General features: G+C 36.4%; 2 protein-coding genes across 2 annotated transcripts; one reads left to right on the plus strand and one right to left on the minus strand.

Annotated features, from left to right (window-relative positions):
- Window positions 1–413: 413 nt before the first annotated feature.
- LOC123696917 (polycomb protein Scm) lies at window positions 414–11,595 on the minus strand. Its single transcript, XM_045643307.1, has 5 exons — window positions 10,366–11,595; window positions 4,832–5,132; window positions 4,256–4,474; window positions 3,217–3,432; window positions 414–2,465 (listed from the first exon to the last, which is right to left on the minus strand). The coding sequence occupies exons 1-5, from the start codon at window positions 11,415–11,417 to the stop codon at window positions 2,331–2,333; spliced, it is 1,923 nt and encodes a 640-aa protein (XP_045499263.1). The 5' UTR covers window positions 11,418–11,595; the 3' UTR covers window positions 414–2,330.
- Window positions 11,596–12,082: 487 nt separating this feature from the next.
- Window positions 12,083–13,268, plus strand: LOC123696918 (aminoacyl tRNA synthase complex-interacting multifunctional protein 1). The gene is made up of 3 exons (XM_045643308.1): window positions 12,083–12,278; window positions 12,364–12,861; window positions 12,938–13,268. Exons 1-3 carry the CDS (start codon window positions 12,174–12,176, stop codon window positions 13,223–13,225), a joined length of 891 nt encoding a protein of 296 aa, XP_045499264.1. The 5' UTR covers window positions 12,083–12,173; the 3' UTR covers window positions 13,226–13,268.
- Window positions 13,269–16,103: the final 2,835 nt, after the last annotated feature.

Here is a 16,103-nt window from a genome sequence, read left to right on the forward strand (position 1 = left end):
ATATTGTGTGCGTCTGAGAATCGGCCAATATCTATGTAAGGAGGAAAAAGTATTTTTCCTTTCGAGAGCACTAATAATATTAGTTTTTATATATCACTTCATAGAGTGCAAAATTATAAAACACCTAAACTATTGCGGGTCACTTTTTTAGTGTCTATACTATGTGTAGCTCGTAGATGACTGACCATCTTTTACTTATTACAGGAGCTATTTAGAAGACAGTATATTTAAATAACAAATAATCGCTTTATAATTAAACATACGAGTACTTTCTAGTTATGCGAAATTTTAAATATGTCCTTGATTGACTAGAACATATAATAGGCTATGTTTTAATTGACGAACATGACAATGAGACATGTCTCTTTTTATATAACACTTAGACCAATAGGAATTTTGAAATAAAAGATCCGTTTCAATAATCGACTTTTATTAATTTATGCACAACTCTCTCCAATCATTATCTGCCTATGTACATAAAACTATTATAAATTCTACAATAATAAAATAATAGCATTTATAATGTCAAACGTTCACAAAGTAAGCTATTGATAATAAAAATCTATGAAATAATATATACACATACATATATTATGTACTCTTATATGTTCTATGAAACTATATTATGTTACCGATAAACCGAGGAAACGTCATTATTGCTATACGGTTTTACATTTTAGTCAATATCTCAACGAAAAGTAAAAATTCTTAATTACAATTGAAAAACGCAAATTATTGATGTGAAAATACTAAACTAAAAGTCATTTCGTGAAAAAAAAATTAAAACACCTATACAAAGCATAAATTCCATATTTATTTACACCAACAACTGGCAACTCTGCTTAAAACGAGAAAACTAGAAGTGGATATCGTGTCATGAATGAACTTAATATATTCCCTTAATATTAATTCAACATAATTTCAATAATTATTACTTTTTAATTATTAATCATTTATCACGATAACAAATAACATTAAAATATCACATTATGAAATGTTTAAACATCATATTAAACCCTTGACAATGGCAAATTAAATAAAACGCAGCTTAAAAATACTTCATTACCATTCGCACAAACACAGAAGGAACATCAACACAAGTCGCTCCTAGAGCTTGCCGGCCCTCGGGAGAAAGCGGTAATGAAATAATCTTATGACTTCGGAACACAGTAACAAAATAAATTACTTGGTTATGTTATTAAATTGACGCGTTCAAAACAAATATGTCAGCCGGAAATCAAAACGGGCCCCAAGGAATTAACATTATTGTTTCATTCAAACAATGCACGAAGCGACTGGCGGCCATTAGAAATAACATGGAAGTAACTGTTTTAGGTTAAGTACACCTAAATACGAAAGGCACTAGACCCTAATCTACGATATATTTCTGTACAGTACAGCTCAACGTCGGATGTTTTGTACAGTCGCAAAGTAAAGCGTAAACGGCTTTTATCATTGCTCGTATTATTTGTATTATAATCTAGTTGGTGTTAAACGATATCAAAGTTAGCTTGATAAAACTACTCAGTCAGGTGTTTAGAATGTGTACGCGATTGTATTGCAGTTTGCAACCACGAGACTAGCAAAGGGTTTTGTGCCACCGTGAGATAAAACGTAAAGCTAAATAAAATAGGAGCATTACCAGAGACGCTTACTTCCTACTACTTTATATATCTCATAATAATCACTACTGTGAAAATCCGTTAATACACAATTGTTTTATCCCACAGTGACACAATAGAAGCGATCAGGGAAGGAATCACTGCATTAAATTTGACGAGCACATACATTAAATGCATTTTCACTCATTCAAAATAAAATATTTACATGACTACGCCTTTATTTACATTAAAGAAACATTCTTTGTGATAATTCTAAGTTAGAAACGACCGAAATATACTATGTATAGATCACGATAGTTTCATATTATGCATTTAAGGAATTTTAAAGTGACATCGATAGCTTTGAATTATTCGCGTATAGAAAGTGTTGAGCAAATATAAAATCTCTTTAATATAAACACCAGACATTTTACCATTATAGATAAAAGATAAATTAAAAATTAAATTTCAGCTGGCTAGGAAGTGCAATCACAAACGCTCAGTCGAACAAGCTACGATATTGCAAGGCGAGAAACACGCATCGATTTCAAAATGTATAAATCGTTTTTGTATCTTATTCATTATTTGCTACTTTTTCACGTCGATTTGTGATTTTAAATACGTAAGTGAGATTCCCGATGAACCTACGATTGATATTAATCGATAAAAAAATGCTTTTAATACTTGGGCAAGGTGATATAGTCAGAAACTAGGTTTCTTGGCTACGAGCTAGGTGCTGTAATGGCGGCGGTTCTTAATCTTCGACACGAGGTTACATATCTTGAGGGCAGGGCCCAGCTTCAGCCCCATGTACTTCATCATCATGTCGGAGTTCAGCAGCAGAAGCGCCTTGCCGTCTATCTCCTGGAAAATAAATGCAAAAATTTATAAATTAAAATATGGACAAATTTAATCACGGAAGTAAACGAATATACAAAAAGACGTGTAGCACTTGGGGACTGCCACGGTAAAGCTATTGCATAGTATGCCTTCAAGCCACACCTCCGTGCCCGTCAGAGTGGGGAGCGTGAGGTTTTTCGTTACGGAATTTCTCGATTCGGTCCCGGCGCTCAAGCCCGCGATAGAAGCTAACATAGCTTAAAAAAAAGTTAACATTCGCAAATAAAATGCGTACGCGTTTACGCGGAATGGAGCCGTGTGCACGGTCGACACGTTTACATTGTGTGTGTGATACGCGGTGTGTTAAGTGTTATTAGTGTGTGTGCCTTGTGTTGATACATTACTTGTCTGTATGGCAGCGCGGTTGCACTTTCGTTTGTATGTTAACACAGCAAATGCATGTGTGCGTGTACTCACATGCTTCCTAAACAGATCCGCATGGGCGGCCAGCGCTAGATCCGCAGCGGCGATGAACCCAATGACGTCCTCCACAGACCAGTCGGGCGGGTATGTTGCATGTGTTTGATTTTACGTGTGTGTTGTGTGTGTGTGTGTGATTTGCAATGTGTGTGAATCCATGTCTTGTACTCACATGTTTCCTAAACAGATCCGCATGGGCGGCCAGCGCCAGATCAGCCGCCGCTATAAATCCAAATTCCAATGGTGTGTGTGTGTGTGTCTTGTGATCGTGTGTTACGTATAAACGTGTACTCACATGCTTCCTAAACAGATCAGCATGGGCGGCCAGCGCCAGATCGGCCGCGGCGATGAACCCAATGACGTCCTCCACGGACCAGTCGGGCGGCGCGCGCGCGGCGGGCGGCGGCGGCGGCGCGCCCGTCGTGGAGCTGGCCGGCTCCGCGCGCTCGGGGGACACGCGCGCTACCTTCTCTGCTACACCACCCGTGCTGCCCGTACTCGCTTCTAGCACCTGTAAACACACACACTTTTGAAATTGATATCTTTGTTTTTATGGCATTCAAATCCATACTAATATTATAAATGCGAAAGTAACTCTGTCTGTCTGTCCGTTACTCAATCACGCCTAAACTACTGAACCAATTTGCATGAAATTTGGTATAGAGATATTTTAATACCCGAGAATAGATATAGGCTACTTTTTACCCTGGGACATAGGATAGGTTTTATCCCGGAAATCCCACGGGAACGGGAACTATGCGGGTTTTTCTTTAAATGCGCGGGCAAAGCCGCGGGTGGAAAGCTAGTGCTTTATAAATATAAATTTATAAAGAATAGAAAAAATTCGATCACGAGGCGGGACTCGAACCTGCATCCTTTCGCGCCATTCCGGGGCGAATGCCTGACCAATTCAGACACTCGTGACCCGCCAGAACGATCGAATTCATTCTATTCTTTATAAATAAATAATGGAACAACCCGATTTCATTCTATTATCTTTCAGAGAATATTTATGCAATGTAATACAACACTACCTTCACTTTTTGAACAATATTTGTAACTAAAATATATTATCGACTGATTTCATTGTTTATTATTTAGAATCACATCTCATTATTGTTTTTTTTTTTTTTGTAGCGCTTGTAATATAAATAACTAGATTAAAAACAAGTATTCAGTAAATCACGCTATAAATTGAATAAATTGAATGTCTGTAGTAGACCTATTAAACAACAATTTTTATCAATTGCTCCTTATGATTAGCACTTTACAACTTTTTTTTAAATAATGAATATCTTAACAATTATACTTTCAAATAAAAAAAATAAACCTACACTCTTAGGCCTCTTCACAGCGGACACCGACGTCACACTATTAGACGTGGACTCCCCGCACAGTGCGCAGGGCCTTCCTGCAGCCTCCCCGCAGTCCACCTCCAGCAGTCCCACACACCAGCCCGCCCCCGCACACACCACCTTCAGCCAGTTCTTTAGCTCGTCCGTTGTGAGGTCGGAAGGAACTTTCACAGAATAATTCTTACTGCCTGACGACACCTGTAAGGGATTTTCGTGTTTTATTGTAAGTGGAAAAATCGAATTGTTGAACAAGAATAAATATACTGATATAAATAAACAGGTAATTTGTTTTTTAAGTTATCAGTTAATTAAAAAAAATCTATAAAAATTAATATAAATCTTTCACATAAATATTGCAAAAAAAAATTAATGAAATAAAATTGAAGGATAAAATTAATTAAGTTATAAAATGTTTTAAAAGATGTCAATAAGCTGTGCTGTATGCATTAAAAAGACAATAATTGTAAATTTTCAAAAACTTCAGAATAAAATTCCTGTGAATTTATTTGAATTTTCTTCCACTCTCATCACATAAATAAAAGAAACATCTTTTACCTGTACATTAGTGATATTTGAATAGCTACTAGATGCTGTGAGAATTGCTCTCGTCAGCTTTTGTGAATCTGTATGAACACTTAGGAGCTCTTTGACAAGAGTTTCGGCAACTCCGGAAGCCCCCACTCCTGTGACGGACGCCGGCATGTTGGGGCTCCCTCCTTGGCAGCTGCTACGGATTCGCAAGCACACATTGGGTATGGGACTAGATGTGCCAGAGTTGTTTGTGCCTGTATTCGCTCCAGTCGAACCACCCTCTGGTAACGCTGGGTTCGGGATTCCACTGGGACGTAACTTAAATCTGAAATGAATTAGATACATTAATTAAATTAATTATTTGAAGAATTTTATTTTCTATAGAAACAAATAGTTATTTTCAGAAAATGAAATTTAGATAGTAATTTTATTCTAAAAGTAATTTTACTATCTACTGAAATGAAACAAATAATATGTTAAATGAACAACATTAAAAGCAGCTGAAATAATTTACTATAGTGAATTTAATTAACAATAGTGAATTTAAAACAATTATTTCAGCTGCTTTTAATGTTGTTCATTTAACATATTTGTTCATCATCAAAATAATAATCTAATGAAACATAATATATCAAAGAAGTTATAATCCTTACTAATATAATAAATGCGAAAGTAACTCTGTCTGACATAGGCTACCTTTTATTGCAAAATATGGGTTAAATATTTGAAACAATGTCCCCGAATTTTATTGTTTAGAGTTGTAAAATAGGTAGAGGGTAGTGACTTTTCATAACAAACTGCTTTTCTTTTCCAACTAAAATGCGTAGTTTTTGTGAAAATCGAAAATGAAAATAATTTTTTTAAGGTTATTTTTGTAGGTACTAAAAACGACACTTTTATACCATTGTCGTATCAAAACTTCTAATAATCTCGCACACAGGCAATATTTTTAAATAGATTGCCGGATTATTAATTTATATATATAACAGTTTCTAAAATTATATTATCTACCTGAAAAGGTATATAGCCAAAAATTTAAATTTGTATTTACCACGTATTTACGACTGACGACATGCCATAGATAATAAATGTTATATGACGCGTTCACGATTGTAAATATTAAACATAATTAGAAATTGATTTTTAAAATGAATTTGTCAAAAATAATTTTAACTTAGAAAGCATTTGATAATAAAAATAATTTTACGATACATAAATAAAATACAAACAAGTTGTTTAAACCTAAGTAGTTTTTTTTTGTTTGAGTCGGAATCGCCCTAAAGTCGCTTCTGGCACTCGCCGGCCGCTACCGCGGCACGCTCGCTTCGCTCGCTCGGCTCGTGCGGCAGTTCAAGAGTTAACCTAACACGCTCGTCGCTTCGCTCCTCGCTACCTATTTGAATACTAAAAAAAGTAAAAGTTAATCGTTTTTAAAAACTGAAGCAAAGTGAGATATAAAAAAAACATTAAAATGTATCATTTATACTCTATGATAAGCTAGTATAGTTGTATTGCTAATCTGTGATCTGCGTCATATTAACTTATCTGTGGGTTGTTGTATTGTTGTAAATACAAATTATTGGAACGATTTTTGGCTATAATAAATTGTTAAAATAATATTTTAACAAAAAAAATTGTAATATGTAAATAAAGTAATAGGTACATGAATATATTTAAAAATAATGCGTGTGAGTGGGATATTTAGACATTTTGATACTATAATGGCTTAAGATTTTACTTAAAGTTGCGTTTTTAGTACAAAAACTAGCTGGTGCGTTGTGCGCGGGCTGCAAGCAGCCCGCGAGCCCCTTTTGCCCCTGGGTTGAAGCAATAGGGCAGTCATTAGAAAATGTGTTAGAATTCCCAGTCCATTTGTAATTTTCTGCTAACAGCGATTCCAGAGTCAACCGGAAGTGCTTATAAATTCCCAATTCAAATATTTTCTATTCTGGAATGCTGTCGACCTTCGAGGGTGCGTTGTGCGCGGGCTGCAAGCAGCCCGCGAGCCTCTTTTGCCCCTGAGTTGAAGCAAAAGGGCAGTCATTTGAAAATAAATTCAAATTTTCTGTCCATTTGTTACATCTGCTAACAGCGATTCTACAGTCAGTCGGTAATGCTTATAAATTCCCCATTCAAGTATTTTCTATTCCGGGGGGCGGTTCACCTTCGAGGGTGCGTGGTGCGCGAGCTGCAAGCAGCTCGCGGCTCATCCCAGAGCAGAAATCTTCAGTCATTTGAAAATGCATTCGAATTTCCTTTCCATTTGTAACATCTGCTAACAGCGATTCTACAGTCAGTCGAAACTGCTTATAAATTCCCCATTCAAATATTTTCTATTCCGGGGGGCTATCCACCATCGAGGGTGCGTGGTGCGCGAGCTGCAAGCAGCCCGCGGTACATCCCAGGGACAAAAATCTTCAGTCATTAGAAAATGCGTTAAAATTCCCCGTCAATTTGCTTTTATCTGCTAACAGCGATTCCACAGTAAATCGGAAGTACTTATAAATTCCCCATTAAAATATTTTCTATTCCGGGGGGCTGTCCACCTTCGAGGGTGCGTGGTGCGCGAGCTGCAAGCAGCTCGCGGCTCATCCCAGGGCAGAAATCTTCAGTCATTTGAAAATGCATTCGAATTTCCTGTCCATTTGTTACATCTGCTAACAGCGATTCTACAGTCAGTCGGTAATGCTTATAAATTCCCCATTCAAATATTTTCTATTCCGGGGGGCTATCCACCATCGAGGGTGCGTGGTGCGCGAGCTGCAAGCAGCCCGCGGTACATCCCAGGGACAAAAATCTTCAGTCATTAGAAAATGCGTTAAAATTCCCCGTCAATTTGCTTTTATCTGCTAACAGCGATTCCACAGTAAATCGGAAGTACTTATAAATTCCCCATTAAAATATTTTCTATTCCGGGGGGCTGTCCACCTTCGAGGTTGCGTAGTGCGCGAGCTGCAAGCAGCTCGCGGCTCATCCCAGGGCAGAAATCTTAAGTCATTTTAAAATTCATTCGAATTTCCTTTCCATTTGTAACATCTGCTAACAGCGATTCTACAGTCAGTCGAAACTGCTTATAAATTACTAATTATTCAAATATTGGTAAAATTTTTGAAACGTCTTATCGATAGCGGGCAGTGACTTTTCATAATAAACTGTTCAAGAGTTAACCTAACACGCTCGTCGCTTCGCTCCTCGCTACCAATTTGAATATTTAGGCCGGCCGCTGCCGCGACTCGCTCGCTTCGCTCGCTTGGCTCGTGCGATAGGTAGTTCAAAAGTTAACCTAACACGCTCGTCGCTTCGCTCCTCGCTACCTATTTGAATATTTAGGCCGGCCGCTGCCGTGACTCGCTCGCTTCGCTCGCATGGCTCGTGTGGTAGTTCAAAAGTTAACCTTACACGCTCGTCGCTTCGCTCCTCGCTACCTAAACTGCTTATAAATTACTTATTCAAATATTGGTAAATTTTTTAAACGTCTTATCGATAGCGGGCAGTGACTTTTCATAATAAACTGTTCAAGGGTTAACCTAACACGCTCGTCGCTTCGCTCCTCGCTACCTATTTGAATATTTAGGCCGGCCGCTGCCGCAACTCGCTCGCTTCGCTCGCTTGGCTCGTGCGGTAGGTAGTTCATAAGTTAACCTAACACGCTCGTCGCTTCGCTCCTCGCTACCCATTTGAATATTTAGGTCGGCCGTTGACGCGACTCGCTCGCTTCGCTCGCTTGGCTCGTGCGGTAAGTAGTTCAAAAGTTAACCTAACACGCTCGTCGCTTCGCTCCTCGCTACCTATTTGAATATTTACGCTGGCCGCTGCCGTGACTCGCTCGCTTCGCTCGCTTGGCTCGTGCGGTAGTTCAAAAGTTAATAAATATTTTCTACTCCGGGAAGCTGTCAACCCTCGAAGTTGCGCGGTGCGCGGGCAGCAAGCAGCCCGCGGCGCCGTCCTTTGCCGTTGCTATTCAATCACCATTCCTACTATGGAAATTTCCATACAAAATTTTCGAAAAAAAAAATTTCGCTTTTTAACAAAAAAAATTATATGCCTGGAAGCGGACCAGGTTTTGAAGTATTTTTTACTTTGGCGACCCCGACCTACCTGCCACCGGTTCAGAGAGCCGTTGAATTACGTGATGTATGGAAAATGGAAACCGGGGGTCGGAGAGAAATTCTGAGTATGCAGTTTTGTAAATCTGGCCGATTAGAGCACAGAAGTCAATTTTCAAACCGATAGTGAAGTAACCGGCGCCACCATCTTGCCTCGAAAAATCGGCCATTTTTGAAAAAAAATATGGCGTCCAATTTGAAATTTCTTGATTGCCCTGGTAGCGCCCCATCTTTCTGATCATTTTTTAGTTCTACACCCCCCACCTATCTTGCGCCGTTTCAGAGAGCTGTCGAATTTCGCGTTGTATGAAACTCGGAAACCAGCAATGGAAACTCAATTATGACTATCCTATCTTAATGTGCGGCTCGATTAAAGCCCCTATGCCAAGTTTCAGCGCGATCGGACCAGCGATGGCCGTTTTAGAATTTGTATGGCGGCGGCCATTTTTTCCGCCATTTTGAATTTTTTTCACTATCTGTGGTAATTGCTCGAGGTCTACTACAAGTTTAGTTCGAGCACCCCAGATGTAGCTACTACCGTTTGCGCGGGCCGTTGACCGTCTTCGAGAGATGAGGGAAAGTTTAAGATTTCGGATTTTTCTGGATATCCTGGGAGCTGGGCGAGTATGAATGCGTCATTGGTTTATTTCTCTATTGCACCACCTCGTCTAAATTTACGTTTTTATGTTTGCGCCAAAAATGGAAAAATTCCAAAATCGAGCGTCCCACTACGGCTCCCTGGTAGTGTCCCAAGGTGTTGATCATTTTTAGTTCCGGGACCTCCCACCCAACTCGCACCGTTTCCGCGGGCCGTTGGAGTTTATGTTGTATGGAAGTTGGAAACGGGGGCCCGGAGCCACTCGAACGGGGCACCGATCGATTCGCCGGCTCGAACAGAGCACGTGTGCCAAATTTGAGACGTAAGGATTCATAAACGGCGATTTTGGCAAAGTACGGCGGCCATCTTGTTTTCGCGAAAATCCCCATTTTTCCACCACCCCTGGTAATCGCCACCAGTTCCGAGCATTTTTTGTTCAGACACCCCCCCTCCAGGTGGCACCGTTTTTGCGCACCTCCAGGGGTCCACTTGGTTTTCGAAGATGATCGAGATCGCTATATTTTTCCTCTGGTCACTCGGCGCACCTCTACACGATCACGTCGAAATCCCCCCCACTTTCCACGTAGTTTCCGAGAAAACCGATGTCAGTCAGTGAGTGGTAGTGTAGCTTTATATATAATAATAACCTTGAAAAATATCATTTTCAATTTCGATTTTCACAAAAACTACGCCTTTTAGTTGGAAAAGAAAAGCAGTTTGTTAAGAAAATCCACTACCAGCTATCGACTAAACAGCAAAAAATAATGAAATTCGGGGACATCGAATCAAATATGCAGCCAAAATATGTACCACGGGCGAAGACCACTAGTATAAAATAATTTAAAAAGTCTTACCTAGATGGTGTAGTTGCACTTTTTTGACCAGGTGGTTGCAGGGGATGCCCTGCCCGAGCACACCAGCCCACTGGAAATATATCTCTTGAATCATATCTACACCAATAGTCAAACGCACCCCGCCACCCATCAAAAGTGACATGTATCTGGTCATTTTTCACTGCGCCCACAGTCGCACAACATATCAACTGTGGATTCTTCTTATCAACAGCCTCTAATTTTTGACCAACAACAAATAGATTTGTTTTTGGAGTTGGTGGTTCCGGTTGGAACACTTTAGGGGGAGCCATTTCTGCTCCATTCAGTGTTTTTAGCAAGAACATAGGCCAGCTACTTGCGTTCATTCGAAAGCCTAACGGAGGCTGCAGCATTCCATCATTTTTTTCACAATGTCCAATAGGATGTATGTCACCAGCATCAACTAGTCTCCAAAAATCATTTTTATTATCACTACCATCGAGCCGAAGTCTCAGCCGCGGCCCCAGCACGCCCACCACTGTAGCTATACATGTTGACGTTAAATTCCGTGGATCCAAAGCTTCTAATTTCATATTCACTTTAAAATCGTTAACTGGAGGAACTGGCGCTTGTTTGAAACAATCTTCGGGAGCTGCCACACTACTAGTTTCTTTCATATATTCGGTCCAATCAAACGACTGAAAAATATCATAATAGGACCCAGTAGAATTATTATTGGAATTGCTTTCTGTACCGTTAGCTCCATTGCCGGATTGTGGAGAAGTTGTTCTTTTTTCATTTTTCTTTTGATATTTATTCAAACAATACGTAGAACAGAAATTTTTGCTACTGGGAGGTGCATTGCCGCGAATAACATTATCGCAGTGCAGACAGGCGCCTTTGCTATAAGCCTGTCGAAATTCTGAAAGACATGTCTCGGAACAAAACTCTTTTTTGCCATTTTCCGTGGGCAAAACATATTTTAAAGGCGTTTTACTTTCCCCACACCAGGTACAGGTACGTTTAGGAGGCCTACCAGGTCCACGTATTTTGCCGGGAGCATGACCCGAAGAACCGACAGTATTGTTTGACATTTTGTTTGGTGTGATTTTAATACATTATAGAAAACTGTCCTTACGCACTAATCATTCAATAATTACATTTTTTGTATCTTCACAAAATCAAATGAACTTTGTAGCCAAGTAATATTTTTATGCACAAATATAAACAACGTCATTAACTATTTATGACGCCATTCCAACGTCCATATTAGTTTTTGTTTTTTTTATTTAACAAGTTGCCAGCATCGTCAAAATTGTAATTTGTAGAATATATTTTTAATTCAAATGAAAAAAAAAATACAATAGAAAGGTTGGTAGATAAAAATTAATGAATTATAGCCCAATTTATTTACCATATATTTCATGTAAGTTTTCGTTCTTGTAATATAAAAATGTAATTTTATTATATTATGATTATGTTGACTGTTTCTTGAAAATTTATAATTTTACACGTTTTTAGATTTGTTCATAATTAATTACTAACTATGACTATATAGGTATACTTTTTAATATGTCTAGATGGGTCTAGAACTTTTCAATATTAAATCTTATTTTAAATTAAATGAAAATCATAGCAGAAAAAATATAATTTTTCTTGAACACATGCATAATTTCTATTTGACACATGACAGATGAGAAAGGTGCTCAAAGCAGCCAATCAAAAGCCAATCCTGCAATCCAATCTGCAATCGCAATCGGCCAAGTGCCAAGTGCCAACTCTGACATTTAGAATTTGATATAATTTTGTAGGTTAAGTTTCCAAGTATTTAGAAATCGTTTTAAATCTATATGTTTACAAGAATCTTCGTAAGGAACATGTCTGTTAATCTTTCAACGAAAATTTTAAACAACTCAGAACTTGCCGAGCGCAGGTTATCAGAATTAAAACATAAGGTAACAACCGTAATTTTTATTGCACATTTCTCAATATATTTCAAAAAGCTTTATTTGTTTACTAATTAAATGTATCATTTTCCAGTTGGAAGAAGTCAGAAAGTTTAAAATTCAAGAAAAAATACAAGAACTTACTAAAGAAAATGCTGTTCTTGCATCGAAAGTTGAAACTGCTAAGGCAGAACTCATAAGGCTTGAGACATTGCATGGAAAGAAACAATATCAATTGCCCGGTCAAAAAACTGTCGCCGTTTGTAGTACACCAAACAGTGACAACCAAGAAATAAATGCACCTGATACTAAAAAAGTAAAGAAAGAAAAAGAACCAGCCAAGAAGAAAGAAAAAGTTGAAAACTCTCAATCTATTGGAGATACTATTATAGACGTTAGGAAGTTGGACCTTAGAATAGGCAAAATTATAGATATTAATAAGCATCCTGATGCGGACAGTTTGTATGTAGAGAAGATTGATTGTGGTGAAGACAATCCTCGCACAGTTGTATCAGGTCTCGTAAATCATGTGCCAATTGAAGAAATGAGAGACAGAATAGTAATGGTTCTGTGTAATTTAAAACCAGTAAAGGTATATACTTCAATCATCTGTCTAAGAATGTTCTTTTATGTCATTATCAGAATTAATCTGATTGTTTGTGTTTCAGATGCGTGGTGTGACATCAGAGGCCATGGTAATGTGTGCTTCGTCACCTGAAAAAGTTGAAGTTCTGTTGCCACCAAGTGGAGCAGTCCCTGGTGACCTGGTGTCATGTGACGGCTACCCACGACAGCCAGAACCTCAAATGAACCCTAAAAAGAAGATATTTGAGACCTGCGCCCCTGATCTCAAGACTGACCAACACAAAGTTGCTTGTTATAAGGGCAGTCCTTTAGTTGTACCTGGTAAAGGACCCATAGTAGCACCAACACTTAAAGGAGTTCAAGTCAAATAGATATAGATATTGTATGAATAAATGTTTTTATTTAATCTCAAAATGGTATTGTTTTATATTATGTTCATTTACAATTTAAACAAAATTCAAACATTTTTTAGACTGATTTTTCCTAAAGTAGAACTTTGAGTGAAACAGTAACTATGAATTTGAATGCCATGTTTTCAGTGGTCAATTGATGCCTTTTTCAATGGAAATAAAAATAAAGTCAGGTTAAGGAAGCATGGTAAAATAAAACTTCACATTAAGCAATATCAACAATATATTACATCTCATCTCAAGAATTCCTACTTTAACAACTTACATTAATAATTGTATTCTATTTGAAAGATAGAAAAATAGATGTGACAAAATAACATTAACATCAACACCATTACAGAATAACACTTCTCAAATTGTGTACTTATTCTGGTCCTGCATTTTTAGTTATAGTTGGAGATCTGCATACAACATTCACTTAGCATATGTGCCATAGAAAAACCTACAAATGGACTTTGTGATACAGTAAGAAAATAGATCTTAATAATTATTTAACAAGTTACCTCATTGTGACGGAAGAATCAATTTGCAATAGTAAATGTCATTTTTTATTTGTCTACAAATCTACTAGTTATAAATATTATGTTAAATGCTAATTTGTGCAAATCTATACTTTCGACCAGTTAGAACAAGTCACGATTCCAACATTGCACTATCAAATCTCATGTGCGTGAATATCTCTAATAATGGAAAAGCTTGACTGGCCTTTGAGCACAATATTCTTTAGGAGCATATTTATTTAAGAGAATTGTATATATTTCTGTATATTATCAATAATATTCTGATGTGAGTATATGTACCGATTATGCTAATTCAATAAATGTTGGCAATTTCAGTATGAATTTTGAGTTATTTATTTTGAATATCCCAAACATATATGAATTTAAACAACAGTTACACTTCAATTTCTCATCAATACAAGATTATATAAACAATAATTGAAATGCCCTCACAAGTTGTAGAATACAGAGTTAGTAAATAATTAAAAAATATGTTAGTACATTCAACTTAATATAAACAATTTATTTTAGAATGAACATACATTTATCATGACCTTATCCAAGAATATATAAATAGTGTGTTGTTATGCACTTTTATTATCATGATATGACATACTATGACAAGTTTCTATTAGATATGTCCAATGAGTACCTCTAAAATGACTAAAATATACTGTATGAAGAATCATATAATATAGGGAAAAGTATAAATAGTAAATACTGACTCGGAAAGTACTTAATAAATAAATACATCAAGCAACACTTAAATAGTTATCAAAGTAGGATGTATGTGTCAGTTTTCTCTTATAGCAAGATTACTGCAAAAACATATTTAGGTATATTTTTTTCATCTAAGATATTAAACATCGCAAAATGACATATATTTGTAAATTATTAAAAAATAAGTACGTTGTTTATAAAAAATAATAATAAGTAACAAATAAATGTCAAGGTTATCTAAAATGGCTAAAGAAATGCAGAATATTTCAATAAACAAGTTGAATGCAGCACTTAGTACCTAATATTGACTAAACACGCTAGATCTTTGGTAAAAATGTAAATAACATCAACCACACTAGTAATTGATAATATATTAATTTAATTAAGAATATAAAAATATACATTGAAGTCAATAAACGGTTTTAAAAACCACCACCATTTCTTTATCTGTTTACACTTATATTATGTCACATTAGTATTATGCTTATAAATACTGACAGTATGTATCACTTCAATTAAGCATTTTTTTTACTATATTATGACGTAATTGATTACTTTTAAAACGTGTATTTAAAAATACAGAAATCTCTACTTTTATTTTTTAGTTATATTAAATTTTATTTTGAACATTTAGTAATGGTTCCCATACGTATTAACATCTACCATTTCAAAAATATGAAATTAGTCAATACTTAACAGTTAATGGAATTATAATAAAATTTAGAAATAGAGTTTTCTCTTAGGCCTTACAAGTATCTCAATAAGATTAATAAATGAAAGTAGTATTATAGTTAGTTAATATTAAAGTTACGTTCCTTTCGCTTAGTTCATTAAAATACATATTTATCAGTGTTATGTTAAGAGAAGATAAGCTTATTGTATAGCTAACCAAAGTGTTACAAAGCCTTCAAAAAAGAATAAATTTGAATCACCTAAGTAGATAATGCATCTAAAATAAATGTAAATTTCAAAATATTCAGTTTAAAGCAACATGGCACCAAAAGGTTTTCCAAGGTGGGTAAGAAGCGTGTCTTATAAAAATATAATCTTTTAAATTTCTATAAATCTCATTAGCAATTTGAAGGAAGACCACATTAATGTACTTTCACTTCGCGAATCTAAACATTAAATTAATTGTGACATGGAATGTCTTTATATACTAATACTAATTGCTATAAAATTAAATACTTCATATAGAGTTGGTATCTAAAATACTTAAATAATTTTTCTCCTCATAATTTATATCACGAGAATAAAGCTACAAAATTATACTGATTTATTATGCTCGATTTATATTTCACATCATGTACAGTACTCCAGAATTAATAATGCACATGCAATGCAAATCTTCGCTAATTGTCGTATTTCCGATAACACTCGAATCATTGAATCGTAAGAGCCCTAAACAATGCATTTGCATTTTACACCTTGTTCAAAAGGAATAGAAGTCAATTCACGGTCAAACAGAATCAAAAACAAATCAGGCGGTAGGTGACGGCAGCCTGTCAGTCAAAAAATTGGAGAATCCGTCAGTCTTGTCGTTTTACACAAAACATTTAATTTGACTAAATTATGCATGAAGAAAATGCATTTAACCACTTGGTAGGTACGGGAGCCAG

Source organism: Colias croceus, chromosome 13 (genome assembly GCF_905220415.1).
Source record: "Colias croceus chromosome 13, ilColCroc2.1".
NCBI classification, from domain to species: Eukaryota; Metazoa; Arthropoda; class Insecta; order Lepidoptera; family Pieridae; genus Colias; species Colias croceus.

What these genes read in the sequence shown, in the direction of transcription:
- LOC123696917 (XM_045643307.1), bottom strand. Translation starts at nt 11,417, where the DNA reads ATGTCAAACAATACTGTCGGTTCTTCGGGTCATGCTCCCGGCAAAATA. An exon ending in CTGTGAAGAGGCCTAAGAGT is followed by an intron (nt 3,433 to 4,255) that starts GTAGGTTTATTT and finishes GTGTGTTTACAG; the next exon opens with GTGCTAGAAGCGAGTACGGG. An exon ending in CTGATCTGTTTAGGAAGCAT is followed by an intron (nt 2,466 to 3,216) that starts GTGAGTACACGT and finishes TTTATTTTCCAG; the next exon opens with GAGATAGACGGCAAGGCGCT.
- LOC123696918 (XM_045643308.1), top strand. Translation starts at nt 12,174, where the DNA reads ATGTTTACAAGAATCTTCGTAAGGAACATGTCTGTTAATCTTTCAACG. An exon ending in TATCAGAATTAAAACATAAG is followed by an intron (nt 12,279 to 12,363) that starts GTAACAACCGTA and finishes ATCATTTTCCAG; the next exon opens with TTGGAAGAAGTCAGAAAGTT. An exon ending in GTAATTTAAAACCAGTAAAG is followed by an intron (nt 12,862 to 12,937) that starts GTATATACTTCA and finishes TTTGTGTTTCAG; the next exon opens with ATGCGTGGTGTGACATCAGA.